This window comes from Metopolophium dirhodum, chromosome 4 (assembly GCF_019925205.1).
Source record: "Metopolophium dirhodum isolate CAU chromosome 4, ASM1992520v1, whole genome shotgun sequence".
Lineage (NCBI taxonomy): Eukaryota > Metazoa > Arthropoda > Insecta > Hemiptera > Aphididae > Metopolophium > Metopolophium dirhodum.
Window position 1 is genome coordinate 6,595,063 of NC_083563.1, and position 19,686 is coordinate 6,614,748.

The window sequence follows — 19,686 nt, forward strand, 5'->3', positions numbered from 1 at the left end:
AAATCATGAAAATATGCAAAAAATATGCAGTAAAAATCATGAAAATATGCAAAAATTATGGAGTCAAAATCATAAAAATATGTAAAAAATATGCAAACATTTTTTATTTATTTAAAATTTACAATACAACTTATAATAATTAATTACTTAAATAGGTACTTCATAAAAAAAAATTTAGGGAATTTTCTGAAAAACATAATTTTTTTTTAAAATTTTATTTATTATTAAAATGAATAATCATGTGCATTTCAAGTTTTTCTTCTGTGAAGCTGTATCGTTTATCGGTTAACATATTTTTAAAAACTGAGAACGAACGTTCGACGTCAACCGAAGTTATTGGGGAATATTTGAAGCAACTTAGTATTGTCGGGTCTTCATAAAGATCTTCGAGCTGAACGTTTTCGCGGTATGTCGATAACCGACTGACACAGCAAGAGCGATTAAGTTTACGTCGTAATCGATTATTTATCTTATAAAGGTTTAAATAAATATATATATACATTATTATTTAGTGACTATGAAATTTAGTTTTAATTTTTCTACTTGACAAAATATTATTTTATACATTTTTTTAAATTTTCGCTTCAATATGCAATAAATTTTGAATTTTGCCAAAATATGCAAAAATATGCAATAACCTTTAGCTTCAAATTATGATGATTCGTGGAGATAACTGACAAAAAATCCAAAAATATTAAAAGGAAAAAAATATGCAATTGCATAGAAATCCGCGATCTAGTTATATCTTATATACCTGTGGGCTGTCAATACGTTTATGTATGTATTACAGTCGGTGGTTGAAATTTCAGGCAGGCGCGAGGCAGCAGGCTCCAGGAGCGAATGCTGGCATGCTGGCGGTTCGCACGAAAGAGGTACCTAATTGGAATATTTTACTATGAAATATATATTATTACATATTATTCGCTGCACACGATGTCCACATGACCACGTGCATATAGGTATAATATACTATACAATATACATATAGTAGTAGGTAGCCAAATAGTTTTATAGATTTTGTATCATATTATAATATTGCGCAGGTACATGATAGACTATATTATAATAGAATAGTTTCATGAAATTTAAAACTGTAAAATATTTTAAATGAGTATAATATTTTAGTATTTTAATAAATTTGGTTTTATTTTCAAATAAGTTTTATATTTACATAAAATTGTCATAAATTACCTTCATAATTGTATGGTATATTTATACCTAACCTTTTGTTCACTTATATATTTTTCTCTTTAATACCTAAATGTTGAGCGATAATAGTATAATACTTTAAGAACTGGAAGCAAAATAAAAAAAAATGCATCTATTTATGTACCTATACAGTAAAATATAGGAAAACAGTTGATAATGATAGCAAGCAGTTGACCATACACAAAAATGTATTTATTTTTTAAATAATACCTAATTGAAAATAACAGAAAAGATTATTGTGTAATAGACAATATCCGATGTATAGTTTTAATTTTAAATATCGTAATACTTGTATGATTAATGTTTTTGAATAATAACAAACTCGACGCATTTTAAAAATATGCCATGCAATATAATATAACAACGCTGTTATGCACGGACATGCACACACATAGAGAAGAACAAACACATAACCAAGCGAGACTGATAGCGCATTACGACAAACGGAACGGGCAGTAAATTAACCGCGGCGGAGGAGTGTTTTCAAAAATAATCTAGAGCGCGAAAATGTGTTAAAAATAAGGATGAAAAATTCCTCGGGGACTGTACGCGCTCGGGTCGTGAAATATATGGCCGTGTAGCCGCCGCCGCTCCTCCTCGCGTTCCTTTTTACTATAATATATCTGTTTTTTTTTCTCTTCGTCTTCTCCTTCTTGTTCTCCACTTACTGCCACCGACCGTACTTTTCGTGTTGTCCGCCACGGAGGCGTTACAAATCGCGAACATAAATAACACCTCGGAAAACGGCGGACGGAGAGGGACTTGCAACACGCGCGCGCGAGAGACGGTTAAAATAATGTTCGGGGACCGTCAGTTAATTTGTTTTCACGTGTCTTGGCCTTTGACGGCGTTATTATAGAAGACGCAAACGGTCCCGGGGTGTAATTTGTATCCATCAATTACTATTATTTCTTCTTCTTGTTCCTCGATCGACTCGTCACATTACACCCGCCACCGCAGCTCCACCTATATACATAAATTGTATAATACTATAGTATGTAGATATTATATTATTATATTACACAAATCAAATGTGCCTATAATTAATAATATGCAAAAATAATCGTGTTAAACATTACAGGAATATTATTCGTGAAACGTTCGTCAATGCAATATGCATTATCAGTGTAGTCACCTATAATATTATATTATTATATAACAACGATAATAAATATTATAATTAAAAGACGTACAAAAATACAGGATCTATTAGTCGAGCAGCGCCGCACTTGTCCCGCTTGGGTCGTATCAACGTTGACAATTTATTGGTACTTACTACCATTGATTATAAATACTACCTAATATCATTGAGTATAATATACTATCTATACTCAATGCTAATATGTAATCGTTATGCATAAAATGTTGTTATCACCCTGATTGCTTGCAAGTTGCATTTGATTATGTATTTACAATGGTTTCAATTGTTTTTTTTTGTGTCAGAAAATCAATACTCAAACTTGTAAAATTGAAAACATTTTCTCATCACAATACCATGAATAATTATGTATCATTTTTGTAGCACACCTTCTACCAAAAATGTATTCACAGAAAACATAATTTTAAAACCAATCATTCCTACATATAGGTACTTTCTCTTCACTCAAAATCTATAATATTGTTTGCTGCTTTGATAGCTATATATAATTTTAAACTTTCAATGTTATTTTGAAAGTGCTCTTCCTTTGTTATTATAAAAACTGACTTAACTTTCGCTCAACTCAATAATATAACAAACATTGATCCTTGCAGACTGCAGTCCTCAGATTTTATTATGATTTAATTTGATATTCTTTCTGAAGTCTGAACTTAATCAACCGCATTATTCCTCCGCGGCCCTTCCCATTAAACGCATTGTTTGACGCAATTTGTTTAAAAACAACAAAATAAAATACTATATTTTAACTACTTGATGAAAAATGTTTTATCAATTTATTAGGAAAGAATTTTCATTTCAAATCATCTATTCAATGAGTGATAATTTTAACTATCTTAAGCCAGATTATAAGAAAATTGATAATGCAAGATTAATTAAAAGGAAAGATTGTCCATGATTATATTTTATTTTTCATTTTAGTTGATCACATTAAAAATAAAATAAATGTTAACTATTTAATTAGTCATTATTATTAATCAACTTGTGTAGTATACAAGATTTAAGATAAACATTTACTTAAGGCCTTTTTAAAATTAACCCTATATTACTAGGTGTGTTTTACGATGTATTTATATTTATATATACTATTATAGTATTTTACTAATAGTAATAGAGTAGGTAAGTTGAATTTATTTTTGGCGAAAACAATCCATTTGAAAATGTCAGCGTGTGTATTAAATATAATAATATATTTACGTTTAAACTTTCAAGTATATAGCCATATAGGTTAGGTTAGGTTAGGTTAGGCAACTATTTATTTTGTGTAAAAAAATTGTATTCATCATGCATACAAAAATTTGAAGAAAACATTCAATAGATAATGATGATGAATTATTTATTAATATGACAATTTAGCCACATAATATGTAGGTATATAAAATACGAGATAAATATATATATATATTGTATAGTAAGTTCGTTCGGCCGACACGTTTATTTGTATTTTCTACATAAATAAACGAGTCTTAACATTTGTGGGACACATTGAAACACGCCATGCCGTAAAGAGTTAAAATAATTTTAATACCTATTACTCGCGCGATCTAGTGTTCAGCTACATCACCACCACTCGTTGTGATCATCACATAATTTGTAAAAGACACGTTTTCCCTAAATACTTATGGTAGTAGTAGTATGGTGTAGTAATTAGTTTGCCAACTATTTTTGAAACTAGATTAGTCATGAACATTTTAGCTCTGACTTTTAAGAATATTCAGTAATCAATATGAATTTACCCATCACCCACAATATACACTAGTTCGTCGATTAGTTCTTTTATTGTTTGATTATTTAAATATTATGATTTATAAAATGTATTTGGACTTTCAATTGAACTTATTCTTTAGTACCTTTATAAAGTCGTAAAACAATTTACTATTTTAAAAGCATTTATTTTTCTTAAAAATAGTTAATACACCTACCTCCAATGAATCTATACGTATGCATTCGCGCAACAGAACCTATAAAATGTCGATGATGCAACAATTCTGGATCGCATATTATTATGTCATAACATTATAATTACAAAGTTGTATTTATATATAAGTATTGATCAGTATTATATACATACAAACAAATTTAAAAGTACAATACCAGTGATTATGCTTATAGTTTATACAAGTATTAAGTATTATATGTCTTACACAAGTACTAATAGTAAGGTTAGTATAAAGAATATTATAATGTATTGACCATTTTCCTATCTTTAGCATCAATTACAAGTATTCTTGCCGATTTTTTACCCCTTCCTTGTCGATGTGTACGTACAAACTCAATGAAGAATAATAATGAATATACCATTAAAATTTAATTACTTATTGGAGTTGACTCTAACGTCAAACACTTTCCAACAATTTATTAATATTCAGCGTATCAGTCAAAACAACTGTTACAATAATATATACACTGTAGAATTACAATGATCTGATTGATTGATATTTACAAATCACATATTATTTTTTTCAATACTTTTGGTCGATTAAAAATATGTAAATATTATGAATTTGTATTTCAGATAAGTAAATATAAACTATAGTTAAAAATATGTATCTATCTATTTTTGTGGTAAATCTACTGTTGGCATTTTGCGAACAAATTATTTGTTTAGTAAAAAAAACCACTTGTGTAATCACTGAATGGTAAATTGCCATTAAATTGATTTCATATAACGATTGAGGAACAAATATTATGCATTTTAACTGCTAATATAGATTTAATAACAATACAATACCAATACGTTGCTATTACCGATACTTTGTTCTTATTGTTCTAAAGTTTTGACATGAACTACAACAATAGATAATAGTTTTCCGATAATCTCGAACTCTATTGCTTACAGTACATCTGTACGGATTTATATTTATATATATTTATGTGTGTGTGTGTAATAGGTAGGTACACTTGTACGAGCAATCGACGCTGTATTATTTCATTTTCAAAGCGCCTTATTGATTGTGAACAAGGAACAACAATAGCAATAAAGACAATTGAAACGGTTTATCGTCTTATAAGCCCTGTGCGGATAGTGACATGATCACGATACACTCTCACACACACACACACACGTATATATATATATATATATGGCGATACATACAGGGTTATGGCCAAAAGTAATTGGAAATCGGTTGTCGGAATGGTCAGCGGGATCGGTATAATGTCTCCGGTGAAGAAATATTGGAAATACACCCGCGGGAGGCCAGTAAGAAAAAGAAAATTGTGCGGGTATTAAGAAAATAAAAATAAAAACGCTATTTCCCCTATCCTTCCGGTTATTTCTCAATTCCGAGAGCGCGCAATAACCTCAGTTTTTGTCGAAAACGCGTTTTTTTACTACAACTCTTGAACTCTATACCGCACCCAAAAGATCGCCTGCACACACACACACACACACACACACACACACACACACACACACACACTATACGACACACTAGCTACATTTGGGAACCACTGCGGCATCAAGTATCTCTTTTTTTTTATTATTATTATTTTCCACGGCGCGATCGCCGCGTAATTTATGGCCGCATTACGTGTACCTACATATCGTGAATATTTTTTCCATCTCTTTGCCAACACCACACCGCTGACTGTCTCCGTATACATACATATATATATAAGTACAGACACACACACTCACACACGCTTATATTTATCTATACGCGTACGCTGTTGTACGCCTGTACACTATATTCGTTTTAGGTCTACGGAGGATTTGCGAATTTATGAGGCGCCTGGGGGGCAGTTCCGAGTGCGTTCAGGGCGGATACGCACACGCCGGTGTAGATTAATATCGCCAACATGATTAACGTGTTAATAGCAAAGTGCTCACCTTAACTCGTGTAGAGACTTACGGAAAAAAAAAAACAAACACTATAACAACAGATACGGCATACACAAATAGGTACTATATTACTATATACATATTAATATTATAATATGCTGTGCAATGTAACGTGGAATAACAGAGATGTGGGGTGTTGATGTGTGTGTGTGTGAACTCTGTATTAAATTGAAACAGAAAATTACTGCAGTCCCACACCAGCGATGGCGACGACGGAAACATAATAATATATCGCCGGAATATTAAATCTTGTAAAGTGATAATATAAATAATGTAATATATGACAGCGGCCGGGGAATATTCGAACGCAGCCCGACCGAATTAGTATAATGATCGCGTTTTGTACTTGAATAAACTATTGTATATTTGTTTACATACATGATATATAACATTATAAAAATATTATTCCAATCCAATAAAAAATTGAAACAAGATGACATGGAAACTAAATATAAGTTAAAAATCCTCTATGGTTGTATGATTTATCCAAACTAGTATACTAGTAGGTATTATTAGTGTACAAGTACAACTGTTGTACATAAGTATATATAATGCATAATCAAACCTATAGGATATTTTTCTGAGGAGTTTAATAATATTCAGATTAACCATTGTTTATTTTTACATAATTTTGACGTCCATCTGCAGGCCACCACTAAGTATAAAGTCCATTAAAAAAACAGATGTCGTTAATCATATTAAATAAAACTAACACAATATTAATGATAATTGTATTAGAGCAACAAACATTTTACAGTAACAAATATGTTTATACATTAATAGTAAAAAAAACGCCCCAAGCAATTTATCAAAACTTGTATTTAATTTTAAAACGACTACAAATAGAAATGTAATATAATTTGTAACAAAAGGTGGGTAAGTGGATGTCGCTCTTCTGTACAGTAGGTTACAAGTGGGTCACTGTAATGGATGATGTTAAATTTGAATTCAATGATATAATATCATTGTATAAAAAAACGATTCTGAGCGAAAACGGTCAGTCAGCCTATGATATTACCAAGTATATTTGATGATATTATTGTTAATAAAGTAATTTATATATAACCTATTTACGTGGAGCCTTGTTTTCAATTTTCAATCCTTAGCTATAAAAGTTGAACATTTTATAAATTTTTAACTACAAAATAATTATTAAATTATAAATTTGATAAAATTTGTCAAAATTTGAACTTTAAATGCTTATAAAAAAAATAGTGACTATGTATTTTTAATATTTTTCAACTGTTATTATAGAACGATATATATAGAAAAAAAAAATTGAAAACTAACAATGTCCGTAAACAGCACAAAAAGAGTCAAATTATTTTCAAAATTTTATCGTGTATAGAAAATGCTAATATAAACATTCAGTGATATTTTCAAGTATCTACAGTCATACGTTTTTTAATTACAACAAAATAAGAAAATCGTTACATGAGAAATCGAGTGAATACAAATGTTGTAAAAATATGAATTTCAAACGCTCATAAAAATTTAATTTGACTTTCTTGTAGACATTTTTTTTTATATAAAGGTAGAAAAGCTTATGGATAATCTTGTATTACATTTTCATATCTTAGATTTAAAAAGAAAAATTTTTATGAATTCTCAACTCAAAATAATTTGCTAATTTTCGTGATTTTTACGTATTTTGTCAAGATTTGAACTTTAAATGCTTATAAATAAAAACTGTGACTAAGGATTTTTAATTTTTTTCATCTGACTTTGAAACAATAACCTAGGAGCTTTCTATTAAATTTTCAAGTTTTTTTACTCAACAGATAAAATTTTATTGATATTTATAGAAAAAAAACTAAAAAAAATGGAAATTGACAATGTCCGTAAGCAGCTCAAAATAAGTCAAAATATTTGGAAAATGTTATGGTGTATAGGAAGTGCAATTATAAACATTCAGTCAAAATTTCATGTTTTAACGGTCATTTGTTTTAGAGTTGCACCAAAAACCAAAATCGATTTTCTCGAAAACAGATTTTGCGTAAAATTCCCGTTTTTCTTAATTTTTCTTTTGTTTTTCACGTCGTTTTTGAAAAATACTGGAAAATTTTTACTTTTGACCCTCAAAGAAAAGTTACTGTTGAAGAAAATCCAAGCACTTTTACTGCCCTTAAAGGTGATGACAGACATAATATATATAATAAAATAAAAAAAAAACACACATTGTAAAATCAATACATTCATTGCTTCGCTCAGAATCTAAAAACTAAAAAGGATTACAGTTCAGTTACTGAAATGACAAATAAAATCCGGCTTCTTAAGCAACAGGATTTGCATTTATTTAAGTAACAATACAATTGTAAATAATAGATCACACGGAGGAGTTTTAAAAATACTCTGTGAAAAAAATCGCAAAATTATTTAAATGACACGCTAAAAAACCGTAACCTTTAATGTATTTATTATATATACACCCCCTTTCCTGCCACACAGACAAAAAAAATGAAAAATCGGGTAACGTGATGACACTGGGGATAGTTTTGGAGCAACTCTGTAAAACAAAATTGGAAAAAAGTTCAATAGTGTTGTCAGAAAATTGCTACAGTCCTGATCTTTTATATGTATAAGAATTATTTTAAATCATCATAATAATATTGAAAACAATGTATGTATCATTTTTCTTTAAAATGAAGACTTATTTGTAATTGTTGACTGTAGTTTACATTTCTAAAATAAGTGGGTAAACGCTCTGCTGTACTGCAGTAGTGCTGTACAATAGAAGTCGAGTGTATACCTCTCATTGAGTATAGACACTTACTGGATAAAGTGTTATCTAATTATTTTGAAATCAATGACAAATAATACGAAGATGGTCCAAGTTTTTGGTAACCAAGGTTACGAAACAATTTTTTTTTTAATATTAATATTAAAATATGTTAAGAAAACACTTACAGATATTTGTTGTCTCCGTCTTACAAGTGCGTAACATAGCAAATTTACGCTATATATTCAACTTTATTGAACAATATTCAACAATGAATGTATTTTAGCATTGATGAGTGATTCATTGATTCATGTCATTCATCAATGACACTTACAAATTTACAATAACTTTAAATTCTAATATGTAATATTGAAAATGCGTTCTTTGTTATAATAGGTAAGTAACTAGTGAGTAAGTTAGTTAGTTTACATTCCAATCTGCTCAAACCCAACGTATAATTCATTTTTTTAGCACCATTTTTATAATATCTTACATGATTCAGAAGTTTAAAACAATATTTAATATAATTTGCATTATGATACAATAATACTTAAACAATAAAAAAATGATTAAAATTTATAAGCTAAATCATATCAGCACTTAAAATTTAACTGTCATTTAAATCGATTAGGTAGGTACTAAGGTACATTACCTATCTGTGTGAATATCTCAAGTATTCATTATGCGTTGATAATTCAATTTTTTTTCTGTTTACCTTGTATTCACGTTTACTGAAATACTTATTTATACAAAATTATAATTCATAAGTTGGTTGACTACACAACAAGAGTGGGTAATATACAAATACGCTCATACACATTTAAATTTCAACAAAAGCAACAAGTTATGGACACAGCTCATTTTACATATACTACATAACCTACGTCTTACATTTGCGTGATTCTCAGTTATTCTGAGCGAAGCGATAAATGTATTGATTTTACAATGATGTACCTATGTGTTTCTTTTTTATTATTTTTTTTTTTGTCTGTCATCACCTTTTAGGACAGTAAAAATGATTAGATTTTCTTCAACAGTAACTTTTCTGATAGAAAAGTGAATCTAGTTGGTAATTTGGGGTGTAAAAAGTAAAAATTTCTCAGTAGTTTAAAAAATGACGTGAAAAATAAAAGAAAAATTAAGGAAAAACGGGAATTTTTACGCAAAATCTGTTTTTGAGAAAATCTAAAACTCTAAAACAAATGACTGTAGGTACATGCATTTTTGACTGAATGTTTATATTAGCATTTTCTATATACCATACTATTTTCCAAATATTTTGACTTATTTTGAGCTGTTTACGGACATTGTCAATTTTCAATTTTTTTTAGTTTTTGTTTCTATAAATACCTATAAAATGTTATTTGTTAGGTAAAAAAGCGTGAAAATTTAATGCAAGGCTCCTGATATAATGTTACAATAGCAGTTGAAAAATATTAAAAATACATACGCACAATTTTTTTTTATAAGCATTTAAAGTTCAAATTTTGACAAAATTTATCAATTTTAAAATGTAATAATTATTTTGTAGTTAAAAGTTTATAAAATGTTCAACTTTTATGGCTAAGGATTGAAAATTTAAAACAAGGCTCCACGTAAATAGCTTATATATAAATTACTTTATTCACAATAATATCATTAAATATACTTGGTAAAATCATAAGCAGACTGACCGTTTTCGCTCAGAATCGTTTTTCTTATACAATGATATTATATCATTGAATTCAAATTTAACACCATCCATTACAGTGACCCACTTGTAACCTACTGTACAGCAGAGCGATATCCACTTACCCACCTTTTTTAATATTAAGGGGACTCGATGCCCAATGTTTTCAAAGAGTTCGGTATAGTAATTTTCACAAATGTCATGCAAAATTATTAAAGATATTAACCAACCTAATAATCCAAGAAAATGTCCGAAAGCAAATTAGCATTTTAATTCGTCGTGAAGATTACTTGAAATTGAATTTCTTACATAATTAATTTTTTTTTTACTCAATTATTATAATTATTATAAATATTAAATTCTTACTATTCAAAATTTAAAAATCTAACTTTGAAAAGCTTAAAATTTCGATTTAAAAAAAAGGAAAAAGTAATTTTCAAGTAGACTTTGCGGTGAATTAAAATATGTTTTCAGACGTTTTATCCGATAACTAGGATAGTCAGTACAATACTTCAATGGGAAAGTTCTGTTTCTGCCAATTTTAATAAGTGTTTAATTCCCGCTTTCGCCAATATACCTGCATTGGTAAAATTATAATATAGTTATATTCCATACAAATGATCATGGTAATTTACATGCAGTGCCTACATATACTACAGTATACCTACTATACCTATACGCACAGCACTCAGGTCCACAGCCGCTGCAGCTCCAGTAATTTGTCGATTTTCTTATTCACATATTATTGCATAGGTACATATTATATTGAATATTGTTTAGTTGAGGAAACAAAAAATAACACTGCTCACATTTTTGTTATTATTAATAATGTGTCAGTGATACTGAATTTATTAAATGCGAGTCACAACCCGTCTGGAATTTAAACATTAGTCTATAGATCGTATATAAACATAAATATAGAAGAGAGGTCGACCCAAATCATTTGCAGCGATCACGCAAATAATAGCCTTTGAAATTATTATTCGACGTCACCGTCGACATCTTTCAACAAGTACGGGTTAAATTGTTCGCGGTAAGCAATTGGGTTTTCGGTGATCCTCTCCTGAATTTCCCGGTGCCGTTCTTTGCTTGACAAGTCCGCCAATGGTCTTCCGGAACCCCAAGAATCCGTGTGCTCGCTGTAACATCGATCGATCTTTCTCATGGATCCGTGGATCTAAAAAATCAAAACGCGGTAAACGTCAATAACGTTTTTCTTCAATTATTAAAGTCCCTTCCTATACATATAGTTTTTTTTATATTCTAGACCTTATCCCAAATAGAGCAATTAAATCCATAGTTGACGTGACAGTACTGATGGTGGTTGTCGTGGAACATGCAATCCGGTTGCCAGGGCTGCCACCACTGCGCCTTGAAAGTGATTCCCGAGTGTTGCACGATACCGTGATAGTACGTGTAAAGAGCCAATCCGTAAAACGGAACTGTGAAGAAAAATGTGAATAAATTTAATTCGGAAGTATCATATATGGTTTTATAAGACCGCGGTAGCCAATTAATAGACAATTAATGTATCCAACGCTGGTCGGAGTACAACCATAATAATATACTTATATTTTACACAACAGCTAGTACTTCAGAGATACTCACACCAATGCACGGGATAAATAAATATTGGCACGACCATGGCCAGTTGCACGGTAGTCAACTCCAACGGATGTATGGCGGTCACCGACCACGGGGTAGGCTGAAAGTACCTATGGTGGATGCTGTGAAAGTGTTTGAACAAAAACTTTGAGTGAAACGACCGATGAATCCAATAAGTCACGTAATCCTGTACGGGCAAATGCGCATTTTAGACTTGTATAAACACTGCTGCATGCCTGCACACTACCGAAGTTAATAGTCATTAACAATATAAATGTATCGTTTTTATTATTAACGTCATAGCAAATCCCATACTATTATGTAATATTTCACTTAAAAATACGAGTACCTACCATCGAATAATTTATCTTTATCAATATGGCGTTCTAACAGCAACGATTTCAGACACCTATACTTAATATATAATATTGTATACTACAATTGTGTATAAAAACTGATAAAAATAAAATCTAAGTAAAAAAAAATAATTTTAATGCGACAATATGATAAAATATATGATAAGTATATAAAAAACATTCACAAAAGTTTGAGGTTCACTTAGGTGGAAAAAATATCCACAAAACTTGTAAATGAAAACTATATAAACTGTGGGTTCAAATATATAGAAACGATTATTTTCCCACGCACGAACTGTGCGTGTAATATTGTTCAACTAGGTATTTCAAAACTATACGACCGACCTGCTGGAAGAATATCACTGGCCACTGGAGTATCCACCACCACAACGGGTACTGGCCGAATCCGATGTAAACTTTGCTGTAACCGCCGCAACTGACGTGCGTGGCCACAGCCGCGGACACCGCGTTCGTCACCATCAGACCTATACAGCCCCATTTGATCTGATCCCAGACAAGGTGTCTGGGCAAGAGCCGGTTCGGTTGACATTTCCACTGGGCCTCCTTGCCACGTCCCTTTACATAGTATTTCCACTGCAACGGAGAGTCGCGCGAATAACGAAAAATCAATCGGACCGTCGCGTGGGATATACAATTATAATATTATGCGAAAACGCACTCACTTCCAAGTACCCGCAAAAGCCAAAGTATATACCGTATCCGACGACCATGGCCCAGAATAATTGCGCTTTGAATTCATCGAAAAACGACGAGCAGGACAGCCGCGGCCGGTGGTGCGACAACTGTGGTTGATGTCCTCCGTCGAGGTACGTTTGCGTGTGCGCCACCACCGTCAGCCAATCGCCTGATATTGTGTAAGTGCGCGATCATCGTTCAATAGTTCACACACGTCACGTGGACGACGGAGTTGGAAATGAATGCCGCAAATGCGTCCGATAGAGAAAAAAAAATGATGATAATTATAGTGGTCACATAATAGTAATATTATAAAATTTTATGTCACCGGACAAATAATTCGGTACAAGTGGTTACCGTTCATGAAGGCGGCGGCGATCAGCGCCAAAACGATCATGTCGGCACACGAATGCGGACTGCACCGGAACGGCAGCAAAAAATATTCTCGTCGTGGCGGTACAATAATAATATATTTTGATTTAATAATATTATTCACGTAAAAGCATAATCGCTATACCTATGCCGTTATTGAAATAATTACGAATTATCGGGGATTTTTTTCATCGAGTAGGATAAAACGTGTGTATAGTACATACCCGCGTGTCATTAATTGAGTAAATATTCAGTGGTTATCTAAAAATAAAAAAAACACGATCCAAAGTCCCTACTACATGGTCTTGTATGTCGTATGTACCTATTCAAATGATAACCATATTATGACCGTCTATTAATAATATTGTTTTAATTTATAGATTATAAAATATTCGAGTGCAGTGAATACAAAAAAATCTAAAGAAATGCACTCTCAGCTATATCAATTCGCAGACATAATGTATTGCAATGTCGTAATTGTATATAGGTACACTAGATCACACTATTAAACACTTATAATATAGAAAATTGACACAATTAGACACAACGAAATTGACGATTTTTCCACGAACACATTTTTGAACAAGGTTGTGCACATTCCCACGTTATGATAACACAAAGATAATATGTTATCGTTTATTATGTCAATGATTAATCAATGCTATTAGGTACTTGAAGTGTAACTCATTACAAAAATTAAAAGCATAAAGAATCTGTATATAGGTAACTAGGTAAGCAAAGCAGTGTTTGCATTATTTAGACGACTAAATATAATATTATTATCAAATATGATCTTATCTAGATAATTAATGTCACCTAAACTAATTTATCCACACAAATAAGTTCCAAGCATGTTGTTTGAGGAAGTATAATGTATTAATGTGAAAGTTGAGAACCACAAATCTCAGCTAAATCAAAAATATGAAGTAGGTAATAATAATATCATTAATAATGTTCGTGCGGGGACGAGGGATTAGTAACATAACAATTTACCTATATAGGTTAGGTTAGGTTACACGACTGCTACATGGTAGGTATATGTATATACATTTTTCAATCTCCATAAAACTTTTGACTTTTGAGTTCATAATACCGAATATAACATATAGACACATTTTGTATTCGATTAACAGTACTTGGCATGTAGAGACTGTGTCCTACACTCCTACCGATTGCAGGGGCGCCATTTGGGGTATCGCAGGGTAAACATTGGCGGCCCTATTTTTCGCCGTATCATATTGGCCTGCCTTAATTTCATGCTGGCGCCGATGTCCGATGTATCAGTTAAATTGAATTAATTGAAATAATTAATATAAGATACAAATTGGCTCAAGGTGGTTTATATGGTCTTTGCTCCCCCTCTGGGTTTAAGTTATTCTGTGAACCTACAAATTGTCGGCGAATCGGAACTTTTTCCATTTTTACCAGAGACCGGTTTACGCGTCCGCGAAACGAGTAGTCGGCTAATCGGGCGAGACGTTATGAAAAATAAAACAATGAAAAACACATATTTTATATAGGTACAATATAAATAGCAGCTATTGTAGCAGCTGCTGTACGTAATGCCATTGATTATATGAATCTGGTATTTATAATAAACGGTAATGTCAATGATATCGTCTTATAGTTGATTCGACTCTGTTGTCGATACAATATTGTATGTGACGTCTGTGTTCCGGCACACGAACCGCACCCGCCCCGACGTGCACCAAGCACTGGCAAGCAGTTCCGTCGTAATTCCTGCACTAAATAAGAGCAGCAGCGGGCTGTCGTATTCTTGGCCAACTTATTGACCGAACTAAGTCTTCTAGACGAATTTTAATACGCCACGTAATATATCAAGCTGAAACGAGACGAAAGACGACAGTGCGGCCATTATAATATAATATCATTGTAGGCAATTTCCGTGGAAACGTCCGAAATTCACTGTCGCGCTGCACATTCTAGATACCTATAGTTATTTAAGTCGACGGATCCGTCTTACTTTGATCCTCTGTACCCGTTTCGTCGACGGTCATATAAATACGATTTCTATTGAAATAAAGTTCATCGTTTGACGTCAAGCGATCGCCGGTCTCGAGTCCACTTCGTCGAAGAAACTTATGCAGCAGCCGCTGTTCCACCGTAGTTCCGTTTGGCACTTACGGCCTACCATTATTATGTAGGTTTTGGCCCATGCCGGTGTTCACCTCTACTATACCAGCCCCGCGCACGCTTCGCCGATCGTCCTCCGGTTTTCTGTTCACTGTCGGTATACTGCAATAACACTTGAACAACGTGTGCGGTGTCCGTACCGGTAACAAAATTATCAAATCCCATATATTTTCATGGGTGGAGACCAAAACCCTACGAACTTGTCAACGATATCGCGCGAACAACAACAATGTGTATGTGTTCCTACGTATTGTGCGTTGTGTATGATCGACACAACTAATATATTATGTTCATATAGCACATTTCAATACGACACGCCATCGCCAGATAAGTAATAATAATTTTGTTGTTTGGTTTTTGTTCCTCGCGGTGTACCGCAATAAAATATCGACGACGTGAGCGGTGTCCGTACCGGTAACATAATAATTATGTTTGTAATTACCAATACTGGTAGTTTCATGCGTGGAATACCTATGACACGGACGACAAAACACCTACTATAATTTTGTCAAGGATATCGCGCAAACAACAAAGGTACGTGTTCCGATATTAGGCATTCGTGTACCAGAGGATTTACCTTTTAACTTTAATAGTAGGTATATACGGTGAATTCACTGAATTCACAAGTTTAAATTTCTATATTACGAAGTCTCATTGGACATGAAAAAAAATTCGTATTATAGAGAATTTCTTTAAATATAATTTAATAAATTTGGTTCTAATTTGGTTTGGTTTTCAAAAATATTTCATTAAACGGAAAATTGTTAAACGGAAGTTCGGTATAATATGGAAGTTTCGCTGTAATTGGTATTTGGCGATCTATCAAATTGTATAAAATATCCTTCTCAGTTATCAACAGTTACCTTCACATTTAATTTGTAATTTGTATATAGTAGGTTTATTACTATTGATTATAAATACTAGTATTTATAATCAATGATATTACTTCCGAACTCTTACTTGGATATCTTATTGAATAGTGGTGGAGCACAGGGAAATTGTTGTGCGAAATACTAAAAATCTGGACAAGTGGATACCACTCTGATATACAGTAGGTACTAGGTAGGTGTTGAGTAGAATGTGTTAAATTTGAATTCAACAATATACAGATATACTATCGGTGAAAAAAAATCCTGAGGGGAAACGGTCTGTCAGCCAATATAAGTTATAATTATAAGTCCGATGTTGTAAAAAATACAGTTAGAAATAAAGTATTTAAAATACCGCCCAATTATTAATAGTAAATAATCATAGTAAAATATACTCTATAGTAAATACTAATAATACTCAAATACATTTTAAAAGTATTTGAAATAATTTTCAAGTAGGTACAAAAAAAATTCTATTGTTCTGAAATAATTCATTTTAATCAAAAACTTGCTTAATGCATTTCAAAAATATGATTTGTTCAATAACCAAAATTCTGATCAGCCATGCAGTTCTTTTTTAGTGATGGTTTCACACTGCACCACCAACACTGAACACTTCCTCTACAAAAGTACAGACTACATAGAGCTATATTATTATGTATTTGGATATCCCATACTGTCATAGATCATTGTCGACGATAAATAATGATTGATAACCATTTTGTTGGTAAACTACAAGTGGAAACAAATTAAGAATTAAAGGAACAAAAAAAAGCATTCAATAGTAAAAAAAAGTATTCAATACGGAAAAAACTAAAAAGTACCTATTTGAATAGTTTTAATCAAATACCTCCTTAAGGGGTATGCACAGGCCAGGATTAGCAATATCGTAGGCCCTAGGCACAGTGCTTTATTACCCATGTGCTAATACCGTCCTGCAGTGTTCAGTATTTAAATGATTAAGAAATCTAATGTTTGGGAGAGGTAGTGTTGAATCTCAATATTTTAAGCCTTTAAAAACAAAAATATTTACAACATGAAAATCAAATATTAACTTTTATAATTATAACTTTATCTGATAACAATTTTAACACATCTAAAAATACATTTTATTTTACTCAAAATATATATTATTTAAAATTAAATTTCCAGAAACCATAAAAACAACTTATTTTATATTTGTTAATTTTATTTGAAATCTTAATTTGGTTTGTACTTGTACCTGCATTAGAACGATTTTGAGATATTACGAATTTACTCATGGACCTCATTTGTTGACTCATATATAAATCTCTTTTTCTATCTTTTTTTCTTTTAGTAGAACCACTTTCGTGCGTCCTTTTGTACCCATCGCCGGACATTTAATATTACTTCTATTCTAATAATGTAAACATAAATATTTATAAGTATATCAAATATATGATATAATTTTAAATACGATGTTATTTTAATATATCTAACGTAAGATATAGAATTAAATTTTAAAGTACCTGTTCAGAGATTGTTCCGTTTAAAGTTCACTATTCTGGATTAACGATAAATGATATTATAATTTATAGTACGGTCGTACGGACTGCTACGAACAATATTGACAAGTGACAACTGACAAGGATTACTTAAGAATAATTAAATGTTGTCTTGTTCTTATATTTACGATACAGCGAATGGCGATACCGACCGATCATGTCCCGCATGGCCGCATATAATTGTGTGTGTGTGTCCGCGGTCGATAATTATTATTTATATTACGCCTGTGGTCGAGATTCAAACCAACGCCGTAGTCCGCTCGACCCCCTTACATTGTTACCTGCCCGCAAAATAAAATTAAAACTTGAATCTACACACTAAAGACATTGATATTAAATATATCAGAAATTATCATTCTTAAGTTAAGTGTAAATGAATACGCATTTAAATAAAAATCGGGGACTTATTTATTATATATGGGTATAGGTATGCAAAATGTGTAAAAACCTATAAGATAATCAAAAAAAAAAAAAAATGTATCTAATGAAGCAAAATAGAACATACTATTTTGCGAATTTCCTATTCAAAAATATAATTGAGTACCTACAAATGAATGATTTTTTTTATTATTATTATTTTAATGTGTCATTCACAATGCTTATACAAATAAAAAAATACTAATATAATAAATAAAAATAATTATTTCGGTAATGATTACCAATATAAATAAAATAAATAAATTCTGGCGTTAAGTACACAAATATTGTAGAAATAATTTAAATTCAATTGTTTAATATAAATATAGAAATACAAATTAAATATTTTTTAAGATCACATTTTTTTGACATTGGTATTAAACTGTTAACTTTTTTTTAATATTAATATAATTCAATTTTCTCCCTTCGTCTGGTATAATAATATACTAATTAGTTGACGAGTCGGCGGTGACGGTGGCGACTTGAAGAGCCTGCTGCATGTGTCCGTTTTCCCATTTCTTTTTGTGCTGATCACCACCAAATCCCTCGTCATAATTTCCTTTGGATATGAACAGCCGCTTGAAATGCGGCAAACAGTACAGACGGTTGTTATTCCATGTAAACGTGTCCATTCTATAGGTACATAAATTAAGTTTAAATGAAAAAAAAATATGGGCAAGTAGGAGTGGGTGTCGTTTTGCTGTACAGTAGGATAAAATTGGGTCACTGTAATAGATGGTGTTAAATTTGAATTCAATGACATAAGAAAAAACGATTTTGAGCGAAGACGGAATGATATTATTGTGAATAAAGTAATTAATATTGTATAACCTATTTACGTAGAACCTTGTTTTAAATTTTCAATTCTTAGATATAAAAGTTGAACATTTTATAAATTTTTAACTACAAAATAATTATTAAATATTAAATTTGATAAATTTTGTCAACATTTGAACCTTAAAAGCTTATAAAAAAAAATTGTGACTGGATTTTTAATATTTTTCATTTGTCTTTGAAACAATAAATTAAGAGCCTTCTATTAAATTGTCAAGCTTATTTAGTTACCCAACAAATAAAATTGTATTGATATTTAT

At 31.3% G+C, this 19,686-nt stretch overlaps 2 protein-coding genes across 10 annotated transcripts in view; both read right to left on the bottom strand.

Annotated features, from left to right (window-relative positions):
• Nucleotides 1-11,138: 11,138 nt before the first annotated feature.
• LOC132943827 (lathosterol oxidase-like) lies at nt 11,139-13,936 on the bottom strand. Of its 2 annotated transcripts, none has more exons than XM_061012947.1 (6): nt 13,583-13,935; nt 13,242-13,423; nt 12,904-13,152; nt 12,206-12,389; nt 11,867-12,039; nt 11,139-11,774 (listed from the first exon to the last, which is right to left on the bottom strand). In XM_061012947.1, the coding sequence occupies exons 2-6, from the start codon at nt 13,287-13,289 to the stop codon at nt 11,577-11,579; spliced, it is 852 nt and encodes a 283-aa protein (XP_060868930.1). In that variant the 5' UTR covers nt 13,290-13,423; nt 13,583-13,935; the 3' UTR covers nt 11,139-11,576. The 2 variants fall into 2 exon arrangements, with proteins under 2 accessions (XP_060868930.1, XP_060868929.1); XM_061012946.1 differs by having other exon boundaries at nt 11,240-11,774; nt 13,612-13,936.
• Nucleotides 13,937-18,565: 4,629 nt separating this feature from the next.
• LOC132942305 (F-actin-monooxygenase MICAL3) overlaps nt 18,566-19,686 on the bottom strand; it is a 42,772-nt gene continuing 41,651 nt past the window's right edge. For all 8 annotated transcript variants that reach the window (XM_061010596.1, XM_061010595.1, XM_061010599.1 and 5 more), the window contains one exon: nt 18,566-19,225. In XM_061010596.1, the coding sequence (XP_060866579.1) occupies nt 19,039-19,225 (187 nt within the window). In that variant the 3' untranslated portion in view covers nt 18,566-19,038. The remainder of the gene's footprint in view (nt 19,226-19,686) is intronic.